Source organism: Balaenoptera acutorostrata, chromosome X (assembly GCF_949987535.1).
Source record: "Balaenoptera acutorostrata chromosome X, mBalAcu1.1, whole genome shotgun sequence".
NCBI lineage: Eukaryota > Metazoa > Chordata > Mammalia > Artiodactyla > Balaenopteridae > Balaenoptera > Balaenoptera acutorostrata.
The window spans coordinates 2132209-2148452 of record NC_080085.1 but is presented as its reverse complement, the minus strand read 5'-3'; the positions used below and the strand labels follow the sequence as shown (position 1 = coordinate 2148452).

General features: G+C 46.3%; 1 protein-coding gene across 4 annotated transcripts in view; it reads left to right on the top strand.

The window, feature by feature from the left end:
* Positions 1 to 16244, top strand: part of MXRA5 (matrix remodeling associated 5) — a 122198-nt gene that overhangs the window by 81240 nt on the left and 24714 nt on the right. Inside the window, exons 1-3 of one of the 4 annotated variants that reach the window (XM_057538702.1) lie at positions 11235 to 11822; positions 12133 to 12320; positions 14107 to 14322. In XM_057538702.1, the coding sequence (XP_057394685.1) occupies positions 14117 to 14322 (206 nt within the window). In that variant the 5' untranslated portion in view covers positions 11235 to 11822; positions 12133 to 12320; positions 14107 to 14116. Of the gene's footprint in view, positions 1 to 11234; positions 11823 to 12031; positions 12052 to 12132; positions 12321 to 14106; positions 14323 to 16244 lie in introns of those variants that run through there. The other 3 variants (XM_057538700.1, XM_057538703.1, XM_057538701.1) reach the window with 3 other exon arrangements.

The following is a 16244-nucleotide window of genomic DNA, read 5'->3' as shown; positions in this document are numbered from 1 at the left end:
ACATGTATTTATTCTAAAGGAAGTAAAACATGGGAAGCACAGAGCTTTTTTTTTTTTAACATTTAAAGGGCTGCCATGGAGATGACGTACCACAGATATCTTACATGTCCACTTGGGGCATACCTGTGACCCATGAAAGTTACAAAGAGATGGATTTGGGGCTGAATGTGATAGATTTTGGCATGCCTCTAAAAGAATCAAGCCCCCATCATTGGAGGCAGTCAATTCATTTAGGAGCTTGGCAAGGATGGTATGGAATTACTTTAGCCATTAATGGGGTGATAAAATCAGATGGGGATTATATAAACAAATAGGAAACTGCCCTCCGTTGAAGTTTTTCCTTTTGAAGGACACTTATCTGTTCTTTCACTTGTTTCTGAAACAGCCATCCTGAGTTAAGCCCATGGGCTATTATTTCCCTCTCTTTATAGGTCTCCTAACCACTAAAATTAAAGAAGGATCTAGGTCATCTGACTTCCTCCAGATCTGTACCTGTTTCCCACCCCCATCAAGGTAATACTTGGTATTGCAACAGGTATTCCTTTGCAATTAACTTAGCTCCCTAGATTATATACACTGACTATCGTTTCCATACGTGGAAAGTATGTAAATTGTATCTGTATTCCTTCAAAAAATATACAGTATGTATATATATATATATGCAGTATATACAGTATATATATATATATAATTTTCTAGATGTTTAATAGGTGTGTTGGCCCCAGGGTTGAACTTTATGTATGAACATGTTACTTGCTTTTTCCTTCCTTAACAGTCATGAAATGTTTAGTCTCTCTTGGAAAGACGGTTATATAATATCACTGCATGATGTGTGTCACTTAAGGATACAGGATATTTGGCTAAGTAAACAAAAGCAGCTTCTCTCAGATACCTTGCATGACATGTGGGGAGAAGGTGGGTGGTCCATTTAGAACGCAGACCTCCTATTTCAAGGTTCCAATTCACTTTGTTCCAGGACCGGCAGAAGGCAGAACTCAAATGATGTTCTTAAATTCATGTCGTGTTTAACGATTCAATTATCAAATCTAATTTGCAGTGAGTGGCTCAATAAGCACTTTTAAAGAAAGAAGGCTTGAGGGTAAACTCGGGAAACTGGAAACTAGAATCATTAGATTTATGTTGTGCTTTTGACAGTGTGATCCTTAGGTTAGAAGAGTATCCAGGTGGTAAATCATCACCAGGGTTGATAACTTGGTGTAATTAAATTTTATGCGGAGAAGCAAGTGTAGGGCAAAGCTTTACAACACTAGATTTAGCAATGATTTCTTGGACAGCATACCAAAGGCACAGGCAACAAAAGGAAACATAGACAGAGTGGACCTCATGAAAATTAAGAAATTTTGTGCATCAAAAGACAGTATCAGCAGATAAAAAGGCAACCCTCACAATGGGAGAAAACATTTGCAAATTAAATACTTGATAAGGGATGCAAATCCATAGTATATATCAAACTTGTAAAACTCAACAACAGCAACAAAACAATGGCAGAGGACTCCAAATTGGTGATTTTGACTCAAAATACCCAATTGAAAAACAAGCCAAGGACTTGAATAGACATTTCTCCAGAGAAGATATACAGATGGCCAACAGGCACATGAAAAGATGCTCAACATCACTAATCATCAGGGAAATGCAAATCAAAAGTATAATGAGATATCACCTCACACTCATTAGGGTGGCTACAATAAAAACAAACAAACAAACAAAAAATACAAGCACACAAACAGCAAACGACAAGTTTTGGTGAAGATGTTAAAAAATCAGAATTGTTGGTGGGAATGTAAAATAGTACAGTTGGTAGAGAACACATTATGGAAGTTTCACAAAAAATTAAACATAAAACCACCATATGATCCAACAATTCCACTTCTGGGTATATATTCAAAATAATTGAAAGCAGGATCTCTTTTTTTTTAAATGTGGAACGCAGTTTATTATTATTTTATTTAAGAAGAAATCATCAGACTCAAAATTTCAAGCAAACCTTTGGATAAGGCTATTTTTTTTTTTTTGGTCAAATTAATGGAAGTTAGTTGCATTCATTTATCTTAAGTATAGATAGGTATAATAGATAGGCAGATAGGTAGATGATAGACAGATAGAAATGATGAATAGATTATCTTACGGCAATGCAGCATGGAATCCCTTTGGGTCCAGAATTAGGTCTCAGAGCTCTGAGCTTTTTTGTTTGTTTGTTTCTTTATCATTTTGATGTATTTTATTTTATTAAAAAAATTTTTTTATTGGAGTGCAGTTGATTTACAGTGTTGTGTTAGTTTCAGGTGTACAGCAAAGTGAATCAGTTATACATATACATATATCCACTCTTTTTTAGGTTCTTTTCCCATATATGTCATTACAGAGTATTGAGTAGAGTTCCCTGTGCTATACAGTAGGTCTTTATTAGTTATCTATTTTATATATAGTAGTGTGTATATGTCAATCCCAATCTCCCGATTTATCCCTCCCCCTCAGAGCTCTGAGTTGAATCGGGGTTATTTGAGTACGTATCCATCTCAGGATGGATTCTATTCTTATTCTACTGAGACCTTAAAGTCCTGACCATGGCTCATCGGTGTGAACCCTGGTGGTCAAGGCATCAACAGCCATAAAATATACTTTTCCTTGAACAAGTTACATCTAACTTAAACTACTAGCGAGCAAAGGGATATCTGTGTGCTCTCATTCTCTGTTCTCTGATTTAGAAACTCCTAAAATGGGCAGAATTCCACCTAAGCTATAGAGAAAAGTCTTCATGCCAGACACACTTTGCCAGTTCTTCCTAAATATAGTTTTATGTATGCAAATTATAAGTTGACATAACCCTTGCCCCTAGGCAGGAAATTCGGAGTCGAATGCCTTTAATTAAGTCAAGTCAGCTGCTGAGTACAAGTCAGCAATCCAACACAACTATTAGAATCTTAAAAATGATTGTCATCAGTAATTCTATTGAATGATGCTGCACGTGGGATCTAGAGAGATTTCTCATGCATTCCATCCCTGTGGAGAAGAGAGACATTAGGAGCAAAGCTTGCCTTTCCCTGCAAAAGTACAAGAACTGTGGTTGCAAGGTGTGAATCGGAGTCTCTGCATGTCATAGTCACCCGTGGTCATTTCCTGACCTGCAGAACCAAGCCTGTTGCACTAGGCCTAAAGTAGAGTCTTCCATCTTTGGCTATTTTCTAAAAAGCATTTCACTGAATTTTACCTATCCACCCGTGCTTGAGTGGATAAACAAACTGTGGTCCAGCCATACAATGGAATGTTATTCAACCCTAAAAAAATGAATGAAGTATGAATACAGGCTCTAACCTAGATGAACCTTGAAAACATTTTGCTGAGTGAAAGAAGCCGCACACAAAAGACCGCATACCCTATGATTCCACTTATATGAAATGTCCCAACTAGGTAAATCTAGAGAGACAGAAAGCAGATTAGTGGTTGCCAGGGGCTGGGGGTGGGAGGAGCTGTGGAAAATGAATAGTGACCACTTAATGGGTCTCCTTTGGGGATGACGTAAATGTCTTGGAACCAGGTAGTAGTGACAATTGCACAAGACTGTGGATGCTCTAAAGCCACTGAATTGTGCCCTTTAAAGTGGTTTAAATGGTAAGTTTTGTATTGTGTGGCTTTTACCTTCATAAAATAAAAGCGGAAGTCAAAGAATGACTACACTTTGGACACATGTTTCATTTAAACAAGAAATATTCCTTCTTAAAAGATTATTCTAAGTTAAAAGAAAAAGGAATCCCCAAAATTAAAAGCATTATATGTCCTGGATCTTTCACAAGTTTGACGGGGCTGACATCATATTCTTTAATAGCTTTACAAGGCAATAAAACATTCCACTGTATTTTTATAAAAATCGGGAGACATTTCTAAACCAAACAAAGGCCCCTTTTGGTATAAAACTAAAAACTCATATTGCAAAAAAAAGAAAAAAAATAAGAATACAAACACGAAACGTTTTGTCTACCCCATTGTTTTTCGGTCTTAAATGTCAGAAGTAACCATTAACAATTTCTTTTAACTTCTTTCAGAATTTTTATATGCAGTCAAGCATGTATATATAGGTGTATGCCATTAAAAACACTGTAAAACATGAAAGAATAAACATTAATGCATATGCTTATATTCATAACGATTATGCCCGAGAAACAAATGGGGAAGGACCAGTTGTAAACCATTACCTTAGGAATTATTTTCAGGAAATCCTGAAAACCGTTTTCAGGAAAAAAATGAAACTCATGGATAAATGACTATGTGTTCTAATAATAATAAAACATAGCATCATAATGAAAACAAAGCAAACATACATTTTTCTTTCTTATGTATCCCTACCATACAAGTTTTGTTGATTCAAAAAGTGATGAATCTTACATTATCATTTGTTCTAAGTGGTGCAATTAAAAAAAAAAAAAACTGGGTTAACATTTGGATGGTGATTGTTATATCACTGAGAAATTTTTTCATTGCAAGTAACAAAAACCCTACTCAAGCTAGGAAAGCAATAAAGGTGCCTGTTGGCTAAGTGTGTCCTGAAAGGTGATGGAAACTTTCCTGAATCAAAGGGAAACTATGCAGTCCGTGGAGATGACAAATTAACTTGAAACTCAAAGCTTCCACCCGCTTCTATCTGCCTCTCCGCAGGTCCACTTGTCTCTTTTCAGCTCCAACCTGTGGAAAAATAAAGCTGGAAAGACAAGTGAAAAGTATAGGAGGAGTGGTCAGAGGAGGACTTGCTGAAAGGGACCCCCCCTGAGCAAAGACCAGGAGAAGGTCCAGAGGAAGGCATGGGGGAATCTGGGGAAAGAGCACTCCAGGTAGCAGACACAGTCAGTGCAAAGGTCCTGAGGCAGCGTCTTTTGTGATAGTTAATCTGTAGTTCCCCACAATAAACCAACACATCTGAGGGCAGAACATCTGTCTTTATGGGGCTTGGAGTGGAATACCATCCAGTGGGCATTTCTGCTTTGATCTGTAACAGGAAAAGCTATCAACTCAGCTGAACCAACTCAGGCAAGACAGGGAGGTTCCTGGAACCCACATGAACCTTGAGAAGGAAGCAAAGGTGGGAATTCCCTGGCGGTCCAGTGATTAGTACTCTGCGTTCTCACTGCCGAGGCTGCGGGTTCAACCCCTGGTCGGGAAAGTAAGATTCCCCCAAGCTGCACAGCGAGGCCGAAAAAGAAAAAGAAAACAAAAAAAAAAGAGGCAAGTGCTCTCTGCTCCATCTCCCATTTCTGCTTCTCCAAAATGTTGACCTTATTTTCTTGAACAGCCTTCCTCACCATGACAAGAAATACGGCGGCTGTGGGTCTTCACACCTGCCCACTGGGCATCACCAGAAACTGCATCTCCCTCTCTGCTTGAGAAGTTCTGGGCATGGGTCGTGACTGGCCTGGCCTGGGTCATGTGCTCAGCCGTGCACCAATCATTTGTATCCAGGAGCCAGGGGTTTTGATTGGTGCAGAAGGTCTATCAGAGATTGCTCATCTTGGTGCCAGCCAATCACGGCCCAGCATTGTAGGATGACATGAACCTGGCCAGTCCCACTTGAACCCAGTTTAGGACCCAGAGAAGAACAATGCCAAGAAGGACTGCGTTTGTGCTGGGTCTGGAGGTTCTGGATGCTGGAACAAGAAAAAAAAAATCCATCCTGTATCAATGTACCCCACACTAGGGACCTACATTTTCAGGTAGGCAACATCATAGGGTTCTATTTCCTCCATCGCAATATTTCTATCATTACTTTAAAAACATGACATTTTAAGGTTGTTAGGGGCTGATTTATTGCTTCTATGGTCGATGTCAATGTGACACATTTTACCCTCTTACAGGGCAAACGGGTAGTGCAGTAAGGCAAACAGTATCCCCTCAAAATTCATGTCCACCTGTGATCTCAGAATGGGACCTTATTTGGAAAGAGGGTCTCGCTCTGCAGATGTGGTGCAGTGAAGGGTCTGAGATGAGGTCCCCCTGGATGAGGGTGGCCCTACGTCCGATGACAGGGTCCTTCTACGACACAGAAGAGGAGAGACCCAGACACAGAGGAGAAGCCCCACAGAGATGGGAGGGATGGGGCCACAAGCCCAGGGACGCCTGGAGCCCCCAGAAGCTGGAAGAGGCAGGAAGGACCCTCCCCTGGAGCCTCTGGAGGGAGCGCGGCCCTGGGACACTTTGACCTCAGACGTCTGGTCTCCAGAGCGGAAAGCAGTCAGATTTCTGTTGTTTTAAACCACAGAATTTATGGTAATTGATTACAGCAGCCACTGAAAACTCATATAGGTACGATCCAAGTTTGAAGGCTAATTAGGAGTCATAACTACATCACGCAGTTTCTGTTTCAGCTAAGTATTTTCTTTGCCTTTTTCTTCTTTGGAAAACCATCAACAGAACAATCCCAGCATCATTTTCTGCTCCACACTCTAATTGTTTTGAGTCATGTGTTCCTTCCACTTTATTCCTAAGTAAATTCTCTTTGCATCTTTAAAGACCATGTCCCAAAGCCTGTCGATACTTCTTTGAACTCGGTTTGGGTTTGGGTGCCTGTCTAAGCTATTCTGCTTACAACACACATGCCTGTGTGTTGTCAGTGCCTGTGCGACTGGCAATTCGGCAAATCCGTGTTTCTCTTCCGTGATGTGCAGGGAGAGCTGACGGTCACCAGACACAAGAATGTCTTCCTAAAAAAAAAAAAAAAAAAAAAAAGAATGTCTTCCTGCTTGTCTGTTTTCAGAATGACTTAAATTCTCTGCATAAGTCATCTGTTGTCCATAAATGAGGCTGCCCATCCCAATTCATGAAAGAGGCATGTTCCCAAGGCATAAGGGACCTTACCTGGTGTCCTGAATGCATCCACAGGTGAGAGAAATACCCTGGGATCTATCCTTATGAGACCCACGGAAGGGCCAGGGATCGAACTCTCGCCCCCTGCAGTGGAAGCATGGAGTCTTAACCACTGGACTGCCAGGGAAGTCCCAGAAGTAGCTTTTTTTTTTTTAATTTTTTTTTTAAGGTTTGCATTTTTTTTTTAATTTAGTTATTTATGGTTGTGTTGGGTCTTCGTTTCTGTGCGAGGGCTTTCTCTAGTTGCGGCCAGCGGGGGCCACTCTTCATCGCGGTGCGCGGGCCTCTCACTATCGCGGCCTCTCTTGTTGTGGAGCACAGGCTCCAGACGCGCAGGCTCAGTAGTTGTGGCTCACGGGCCCAGTTGCTCCGCGGCATGTGGGATCTTCCCAGACCAGGGCTCGAACCCGTGTCCTCTGCATTGGCAGGCAGACTCTCAACCACTGCGCCACCAGGGAAGCCCCCAGAAGTAGCTTTTAATGACCTTTCATTCCAGCCTTTCGTGCACCTACCGTATGAAATCCCGTAGAAGCTACTTGATTTGTATTCCTAGAGACAGGATGTAAAATCAGCATAAATGCAGGTCAAAATGCTTTGTCAAAAAAAAAACAAAACACCAAAAACCACAAGTCTTGACACTCCATAGAATGTTGAATAGTCAGCGTCACAGGACATCTCTCTGAAATGAATACTTTCACATTGAGGTAGAGACCACTGGTAACTTTTATTTCGAAAAGGAAGACGGATCTTGGTTTCTGACACGTTGCCATCCAGAGCTGAGGTCTTTGAACGGGTGCCTCGGCGTGGGCTGCTTACCCCAGTCTGCGTGTTATTCTGTGGTATGGAGGAGAGAGCTGAAATTCCATTCTCTTATCCCCCTGCACTTGGTTTCCTACCAAGCAGAATTTGGAGACCCAGAGTGGAAGAGCCTGTGTCTGTGACTTGTTCTAGATGCTTCCGGCTCAGATAAGGGGGAGGGATGGAGAAATAGCTTCCAGTTTGCTGAGCAATCCCCTTTGGCGTGTCCCCCATGGTGGGTCGGACTGAGTTCACGTCTGTACCTGATGCTTCTTCTGTAGATTTCTACCCTCCCCGCTGAGCAGAATTTGTTCCAGCCCATTTTGCAGATATAATTCAACTGTGCTTGGGAGATCTGGGGAGTTCCTCTGATGTGTACTTCTTATTTTTTGTTCTGTTTGAAAATTCGCTGTTGAGAAAAATCTGGAAGCATTTTAGTAAATGCAACAGAATGGGAGACTTCCACTGACTGTGGTATTAAGGAACGAAGCAAAACAAAAATACCCCCTCATTTTCAGAGAGGTTGCCAGTAGCTTGTATTCTCATTTAAGACTTACCCTAGACAGAGCGGGGGCAAGTTTCACATGGAACATTCCTGAAAGTCTGTTTCTGCTCAAATAAAGATACATCCCCGCTAGCTATTAGTCTACCCCTGGGATTTCCCAGTTATGCGAGTAGACATTTCCTGTGCAGACTTTTTTTTTTTTTCCTTTCTCTCCAGTCATCCTAGAATACTTAGGGTCAGTCCTTCTTCTGATTACGGAGGCTGGGTAGCAGCCGGTGATGCAGGATTTACTTTTACAATCCCTGTTAAGCAAAAAACCATATAATCCCGTGGTCACGCACAGCCTCCCCTGGAACAGGAAACTCTCCCATTCAAGATGCAGAGCGTTGAAGAGCTCCAGCTCAAGCAAGAAACAACCGCTATATCCCCAGAGATCCTGCCTTGGGGAGAAATCAGATAAGAGGATGAAAGATACAAGAAAGGACTAAAAAATAAAGGAGTGTAGGTTCAACAGATCCTGTGTATTAACCACAGGTGCGACACGGGTACTGTGTTCAGGTCTTTGTCTACAGGATTGCATCCTGTGGTCACGACAGCCCTGAAAGATGGGTATCATTGTCTTTATGTTACATTTGGGGAAGCTGATGTTAGGGAAGGTTTCTGCCCAGCCAAGAGAGAGTGGGAAGGAGGAAAGGGGGGCGTAAGCCCAGCTGTCTGTACTCTTTACCAATGGCTCTGCTGTTAAGGGGGTCCAATGAGAAGAGTGGTTGGGAGGGCTCTTACGGCGACGCAGACAAAATTCTTCAAGAAGACAGATGCTGCTAGAATTAGAAAGATGGAGAAGCAATTGCTGATAAAATCGTTGGGTGCAGCATGCAAGGAGCTGCCATCCACCAAATCACATGGTGTTTGGTTACTCTGGAGGACTCCAACCTCTTGTCACTATGGAGGTCAAATCACTCCTTTCCTCAGAAAGCACATTACGTGCTGTCCTAACTTACTGACCTGTCCCTTATCCCCTCAACCCTCCTCAGCCTCCACCTTGTGGAATTGTGGGGAAACAGGTAAATTGAATTCAACCAACATGTATTTAAAACCCTCTGTATTCAGGAATTTTGTTGGCACTTCTGGGGATCCAACAGTAAATCAAACATGGTTTCTGGAGCTAACCACCGAGGGAGGAGAACAAAAGTCAAAACAAAAGGAATAAATTCACCAAACTATGGATTTTTCAAAAAAATTTTGGTATCATTAAGAACCCGTAATGCTATATTCATGGATTTGTCATATCCGTTATGTACTGTGACTTTTTAAATCTACACATTTCTTAGTAGGATTGAAGCTCATTCATTCCCTCACTCACTTATTCATGCATTTGATTGAGCACCTACTGTGTGCTAAGCTCTGTGCTAGTTTCCAGGTTTTGAAACATAACCATATCATTAGACAAGGGCAAGTAATTGGCCATAATACAAGCAAAGGGCCACATGGATGGGCAGGAATATTGGAAAGCGCTATGAGATGGAGGTTGAGGAAGAGATCATCAAACAGCGGCAGGGAAGGGACAAACGATGGACTGAAATACATACCTCGAGATGAGAACATGCATGGACTTAAGAAGGAAGAGGAGGAGGAGAAGAAGAAGAAAAAGGAGGTGAAGAAGGAGAAGAATGGGAAGAAGAAGAAGAAGAAAGAGGAAAGATCTGCTACCATTTCTTCAAAGCCAGAACATCAGCAGATACAAGGTCCCTGGACAGGCTAGCAAGACCCTGCCGTGTCATGTGTCACCGTGGACAACTTCAGAACTTGTTTGAGGATGGGGCAGCCCTCCAAGTTTGGGTGACCCGCTGGTGGTCGGACAAAGAAACAATGGATGGAGGAAGAGGCAGGCAGAAGCTAAGACCTGAGCACCAGACTACAGTACCGAACGGGCAAGGCCGTTGGGCTCAACAATTCTTAGGAGTCACAATCCGCTAGACTTGGCCCCCAGTTGACTTCAAGGTCCTAGAGGAGAGGCACATGGGGACCATGACTTGAGTTTCCAGTTTAGCTGAGTAGGTGGATGGCAAAGCCACGAAAGAAAGCTAAGGAGATGTTCTGGGGACAGGTTTTTAATAAATGTAATTAAAGGGTTTGGGGCATTTCAAGAAAGTGGATCCCTAAAACCAGTCCCTGGAAATATGTCAACACACATTATTGCTATGGACGCAGTGAATGGACCCACTTATGAACTGGCCCCGGATCTACCTGGTGGATGCCCGCCACCTTGGGCAAGGGGCAGTGAGGAATTCCTAGACACTTTTTCGTTTTGGTTGCAGTGGGTCTTAGTTGCGGCGTGCGTGTGGAATCCAACCCAGGCCGCTTGCACTGGGACCACAGAGTCTCATCCAGTGCGCCACCAGGGAAGTCCCTCCTACAGACTTTTCAGGAGACACTAAGCCGGTCCATGCTGGGTCCATCAGAAGCAACTCATCTGAAGATTCACTTCTGGACACCTTCTAGCAGTTCTGGGACGGGTTCCAGGCGTGCAGCATCTCACTCAGGACACCTGGAATGTCCCCCTCCTGGATGCCGGCCCTGGGACTCCCCTGTTGCTTTCTCTTCACAGTGGGTGCTCTTGTCCTAGCTCTGCCCAGGGGGGCTGTGCTGGCGACAAGTCCTCACCTGACCCCTTGGCCCCTCTCCCCAGATCTGATTCCTCCTGGGAACCAGGATACCTCCTTCTCTCCCTTCCCCTTCTGCGCTGGGGACGCACGGCTCTCTCCGACCTCTGTTATTTCGCCCGGTCCACAGGCGGTTCTCACCTGCCCCAGCAAGTACCACCAGGCTCCCCAGAGCGCCGGCCCAGCCCCCCTCGGGCTCTCGGAACGGGACGAGAGCGTTCCACCTCCTTGGCAGGAGGATTCTGGCAGGGGGAGGGAGGCTGGCGGCCAGGCGCCTCAGCAGAGGCGGGAGGGCGTGGCCGCGGGGCTCACGTTGCAGCCGCGCCTGCCCCTCGGGTTGCGGGGGGGGGGGGGGGATGCCGGCGGGCGCAGCCGGCTCTTGCCAGCCCCCGGGTTCGGAGGCGCGGCCAGAGAACACTGCGGCCCGCCCGGGGGAGTGCAGACCCGCTTCCCTCTCTCCTCCGCGGAAAGGAGGAGACGCTCTCCAACTCTGCTGGCAAGGGCGCTCCGGGTGCAGACTCTGGGCTGCAGCTCGCCCCGCGCTCCGGGCCTCTCCCCCTCCCTCGGGTCCCCGGAGTTCGTCTCGGACCCGGAGCCCTCCTTCCCAAAGCCGTGTGCGCGTGGCCCCCGCCGTTGCCCCCGGCGGCGTGGACGAGGCGTGCCCACTGGGCACGCGGCGCCATGAAGAGCCGGGAGGAGGGCTGAGCGCAGAGCGGCGCGGCCAGGGTCCCTGCGCGGGGCCCGCGCCCCGTCTCCCCGGGGTGGGGCAGGGCGGGGGTGGGCCGAGGCGTGCACTCGGGGAAGTCTCTGGGCGACGCGCATAAAAGGGCGCCGGCTCTCCGCGCCGCGCTGGGAAGCCGCGCCGCCTCGCCCCCGGCCCCGGGAAGGGCATGGCCCCGGCGGACCCCCGGCGGTGACGCGCGCGCGCCGGCCCCGCGGTTGCTCCGGGCGCAGCGCTCCCGTGTGCCGCGGCTGCCGAAGGACGGGTGAGGACCGAGGGCGGCCCGGGCGCGCGGCGGGGGCCCGGCTCTGTCTGCCGGGGGGGGGGCGGGGGGGTGACGAGAGTGCGGGACGGACCTGAGTCGCGGGGGGCCGAGCGGGGGGCGAGGGCAAGCGGACGTGTTGAACGGGTTCCTGGCCCTACAGTGGAGGGGCCGCGGGTCCAGCTCCCGTCCAGGCGAGAGGCTGGCGGACTGTTCCGGGAAGATGCGCTGAGTAGGTCTACAGGAACCCCCAGCCTTTCTCCTGTCCTCCCTCTCCCTCGCGGCCTCTCACCCACCCCTCTCCGGTTTCCAGGGAGCCACCAAGGGGATGTCCCGGCGTCACCGATTGGCTCTTGGGTTGGCGGGGGAAACCACAGCTGCAGGGCCCCCTCGCAGCTCCTCCAGCTCCGGCTGCTAAGACTCTCCTCCCCCTCGTCTTCCCCTGGACAGGGGGAGACGCAGAGCCCCCCTCGGCCGGGGGCTGAGCCGCGCGGGAGCTGGGTAGGTCACCGTCTGGGAGAGACGTCCTTTGCTGTCCGGGTGCCGGGCCTCAGAGACCCGCGGGGCACCCCGAGCCGCGCTCGGGGAAAGCTCGGCGTTCACCGCGCCGCCTGCCCGGCGCGTGAGAGCGGGCGCTGGAAGCCGGCCAGGGGCGCAGGGGCGCAGGGGCGCAGGGCCGCGCGCCCGGCCCCTCCAGGTTGTCCACCGCCTGGGGTCCCGAGGCCAGCCTCGCGCGGTTCTCCGGGCGTGCCGGGAGGTCCTGCAGGCTCAGGGCGCTTTCCCTCGGGACCGCGGGACGAGGGTTCCCTGGGGAGCGTTCCTGCGGTCTCCCGGGGGGACCCGGGTGGAAGGCAGGACGGGGAGCGCGGCTGGGGAGGGGGCATCGGGACGCCGGTGGCAGGAAGCCAGGGCGGAGGTCAGGCGCGCGGGCGGGAGCGGGGGCGGCCTGGGTTCCGCAGAGCCAAGCCAGCTGCTTTCCGCAAAGCTGCAGGAGCGCGTTCGTTCCAGGGCGCAGCGGAGGGGCTGCGCTTGCTTGTTGCACGGCCGCCTGCACCGTCCGCCCTTGAGGGGCAGCTGGAAGGCGACACGCGTCCGGAGCTCAGAGAGCGTCTTTTTGCAGGTCCCGTAACCGACGGAAGGGCTGCGGCCTCGGGGTGTCCCTACCGCGTGTGAGCGCAGGGAGAGTTTATGATCAGAAGTTAGGGCTTGCCCAGAGCAGGGACGGACCGACGGGCGCGTTTCTCTTCTGTGCGCTTTACTTTCCATGTGTGTTACTTATTTGTAAATAAACTTCATGCAAGAGTTGACAGAAATATGAATCGATGAAGGAGGGCATGACCGATGCATGAAAAAATAATCACGGACATTCTAAATGACGTAGCTGATGCAACCTAATATGTATCTGACCGTTTCTTTCCTTCCCTCCCTCCCTCCCTCCCTTCCTTGCTTCCTTCTCTCTTTCGTCTTCCTTTTTTTTTTTTTTTGTCTTACTGATCTTTTTTGTTTGCCTGAAGATTCTTCATCAGGAAGTAATTCCTTTCGTCTTTCTCTAATGGCAGATTTTTCAGAGGTTCGCCCCAAATTTCCTCTCCGGTAAACTAAGATGCTGTACCATCTCAACATTTTGGCTCTTCCAACGAAAACAAAATTAAGGATCATAAACAAAACCACATATAATGGAACATATTTCGCTTTAGTGAATGCCTCTGTAAGCACTTGAAGAAGATATAATTAAAACCTTAAGGAATGTCATTAAAAGAAGGAAACCCTTCTGATAATAACGGCCTTCCTGAGAAGCTTTTTATTCAAATATATATACAATAAGTAACGGCTCGGCAATAACATTGGAGGTGGACACATAACATTTACTTTATTGTTTATTTTATTATAGAAACATGAATATCTCTTGTCTCTATAAGCACAAATATACACATTTATACAAATATATATGTGTGTATGTATACATTTATACACACACATATGTATGTATGTATATTTATGGGCGTGTATGTGGGCATGTGTATTCCGTACCCTCCTTCACAGCACAGTGAGATTTCCAAGTCATCTGAGAGTCAGGAGGGGAGGTTATATTCTATAGTAACGATTAAAGTGAATGGCGAAAGATTTTAAAAAATAAGTTTTGTGTTTCTTGATGCACATGTTTTGTGTCCCTAAAATGTACGGTGTGATGTCTTGCGAAGCTTACCCCCATGGTGCACAATTCAAGTAAAATCTGCTGGAAGTACGGAAGCGCTACCTGACATCTGGTTTTGTGGTTCCACGACAGGTGTCCTGGGATGACCCACCCCGACAAGATGCCAACGCGGGCGCAGTGGCGAGCACTCTCCGTGGTGCTGATTCTCCTCTGGGGACACCCGCGCGCCGCGCTGGCCTGTCCGTACCCTTGCGCCTGTTACGTTCCCAGCGAGGTCCACTGCACGTTTCGCTCCTTGGCTTCCGTGCCCGCTGGGATTTCTAAACACGTGGAAAGAATCAATCTGGGGTTTGTACCACGTTCCTTCTGAGCAGTCTCGGCCTTCTTGCATGCGTGTTGATTTGGTTTTTCGTTATGTGTATGTGCGTTTACGTAACTGCGAATATATATTCCTTTTTGTGTCACTGTGTCTTGCGTTATGCGCTCCTATATGGGCTGAATCGAGGGGGCATTTGTAACTCTACTAAATGTGGTCCTTTGGGGCTGTTATCTGAATTGATCCATCACCGGAAGCTTCTATCACAAGGCTTAAGAACGAACCATCTCGGACAGCTTCAGTTCCTTGATAAGTCTCCTTTGATAACAGTTCTTTAATATATTGCAGATATGAAAGCGTATGACCCACACATAAATATACTAATTGTATTTTAAATAGACTTCAGGAACTATTACAGAATAATAAAAAGAATAAGTGAGACATCTGTGACATTTGTAAGTTATCTGCATGAAGCAATTGTGACTTTGAGGAAATAAGAGTTCTTCCAGATTTTGCCTATTTAAAATATTAATATCTTTTAAACAGATATTTTAATGCAGCATTTCAAGGTAGAATTTTTATATTTTTAGTTTCCTTTTATACCCATATATGCTTTCTATACGTTAGTGTGCGTTGCTCTGAATTACAGGTACTCATGTACAATTTTCATATTAAACAATTGCTTGTACAACTTTAATAGTAAACAATCATTTGGACTTCTTCAACAAAACATATTAGCTACTTTCTACCACCCATAAAACTAACAGAATTATTTAGGGTTTGATGAATAGCCACTGTGGGGACATTTTAATAAGATGAAATGGCCTAACCTGAGTCAACGAACAAAAAATTATAAACATGCCTAGAGAGCTTCAACAATTCTTGCATTTATTGATTATAAAGTCCAGAATAAAAGAACGGGAAGTTAAGACAATAAGAAAAACACTTTGTGAATCCATAGCAATAGACCATTAAATAGCTTCCTCCAAAAAACCTTGGCAAACTTTACGATCTGAAGCTCTGAAAAATCTAACCACGATGATGATCGTTCCATGGGGAAAACAATTTGGCTTTGCCAGGAGAGAGAATAGTAACAGTTTCCTTGTTACCATCTTTAAATCATTTTACAATTTTAAAACCAGTTTCCTTTTCACAATCTTACAATTCATTCAGAAGAGGAACTGGAGTTGCTTTGAGTCAGGGTAGGACGGGCTGTGCTAGTTTGTAGAAAGGAAAATAGAGCTCATCTATGATTTCTCTTCTTTCTTACACCTCCTGGGGTGCAAAATAGCTCTGTCTAGGGATCGCCCCTTTCATGAGCCATTTTCAGCATAGTGTCCCTCTTGCTGGGTTAACTACCTAATCCCTCAAGGCTGACCCCTTGTCAGGGCACAGAATCGGGGCTACTGTTAGGCGTTAGGGGAGCCCCCTTGACAGTGTGGGATTGAAGGTGCAGGGGGACTGTTTTCTGCTGTGCTTCCTGTGTAAGAGCCCCGAATGCCTCACCTGTTGTGTGTTGAGGGTCTGGGCTGTCAGGTTGGCTAGGGGTTTGGGGAAGAAACTGCATGCATCCGCCCCCAAAACTTAGCTGTGTGATAGCTTGAGACTTGCAAGACCTATAAACTGTTTTTTTTGTGTGGAGCTGTTTGCATCTCATTCACAGTTTCCAGGATGGTTTTCTTCCACCCATCTTTAAAATGACGTGTTTTGTGAGCGTGGAACCTATGTCACGTCTCAATGAGAACATAGTTCTTGGTGGTTTCATTTTAAACAATTAATGGTGAAGACAATGAATTACAGTGTCCTAAAGGCTTTGCCCCTAGAATCAAAGACAGATATCAAAATGATTCTTTTTCCTACTGTCTCCAATAAGATCTTGAGATGGTTTTGTGTGATATTAAAGATAAAGGAAAAAGAAAAAGTAAGAAATAGCTTCACTGCACCCACATATATT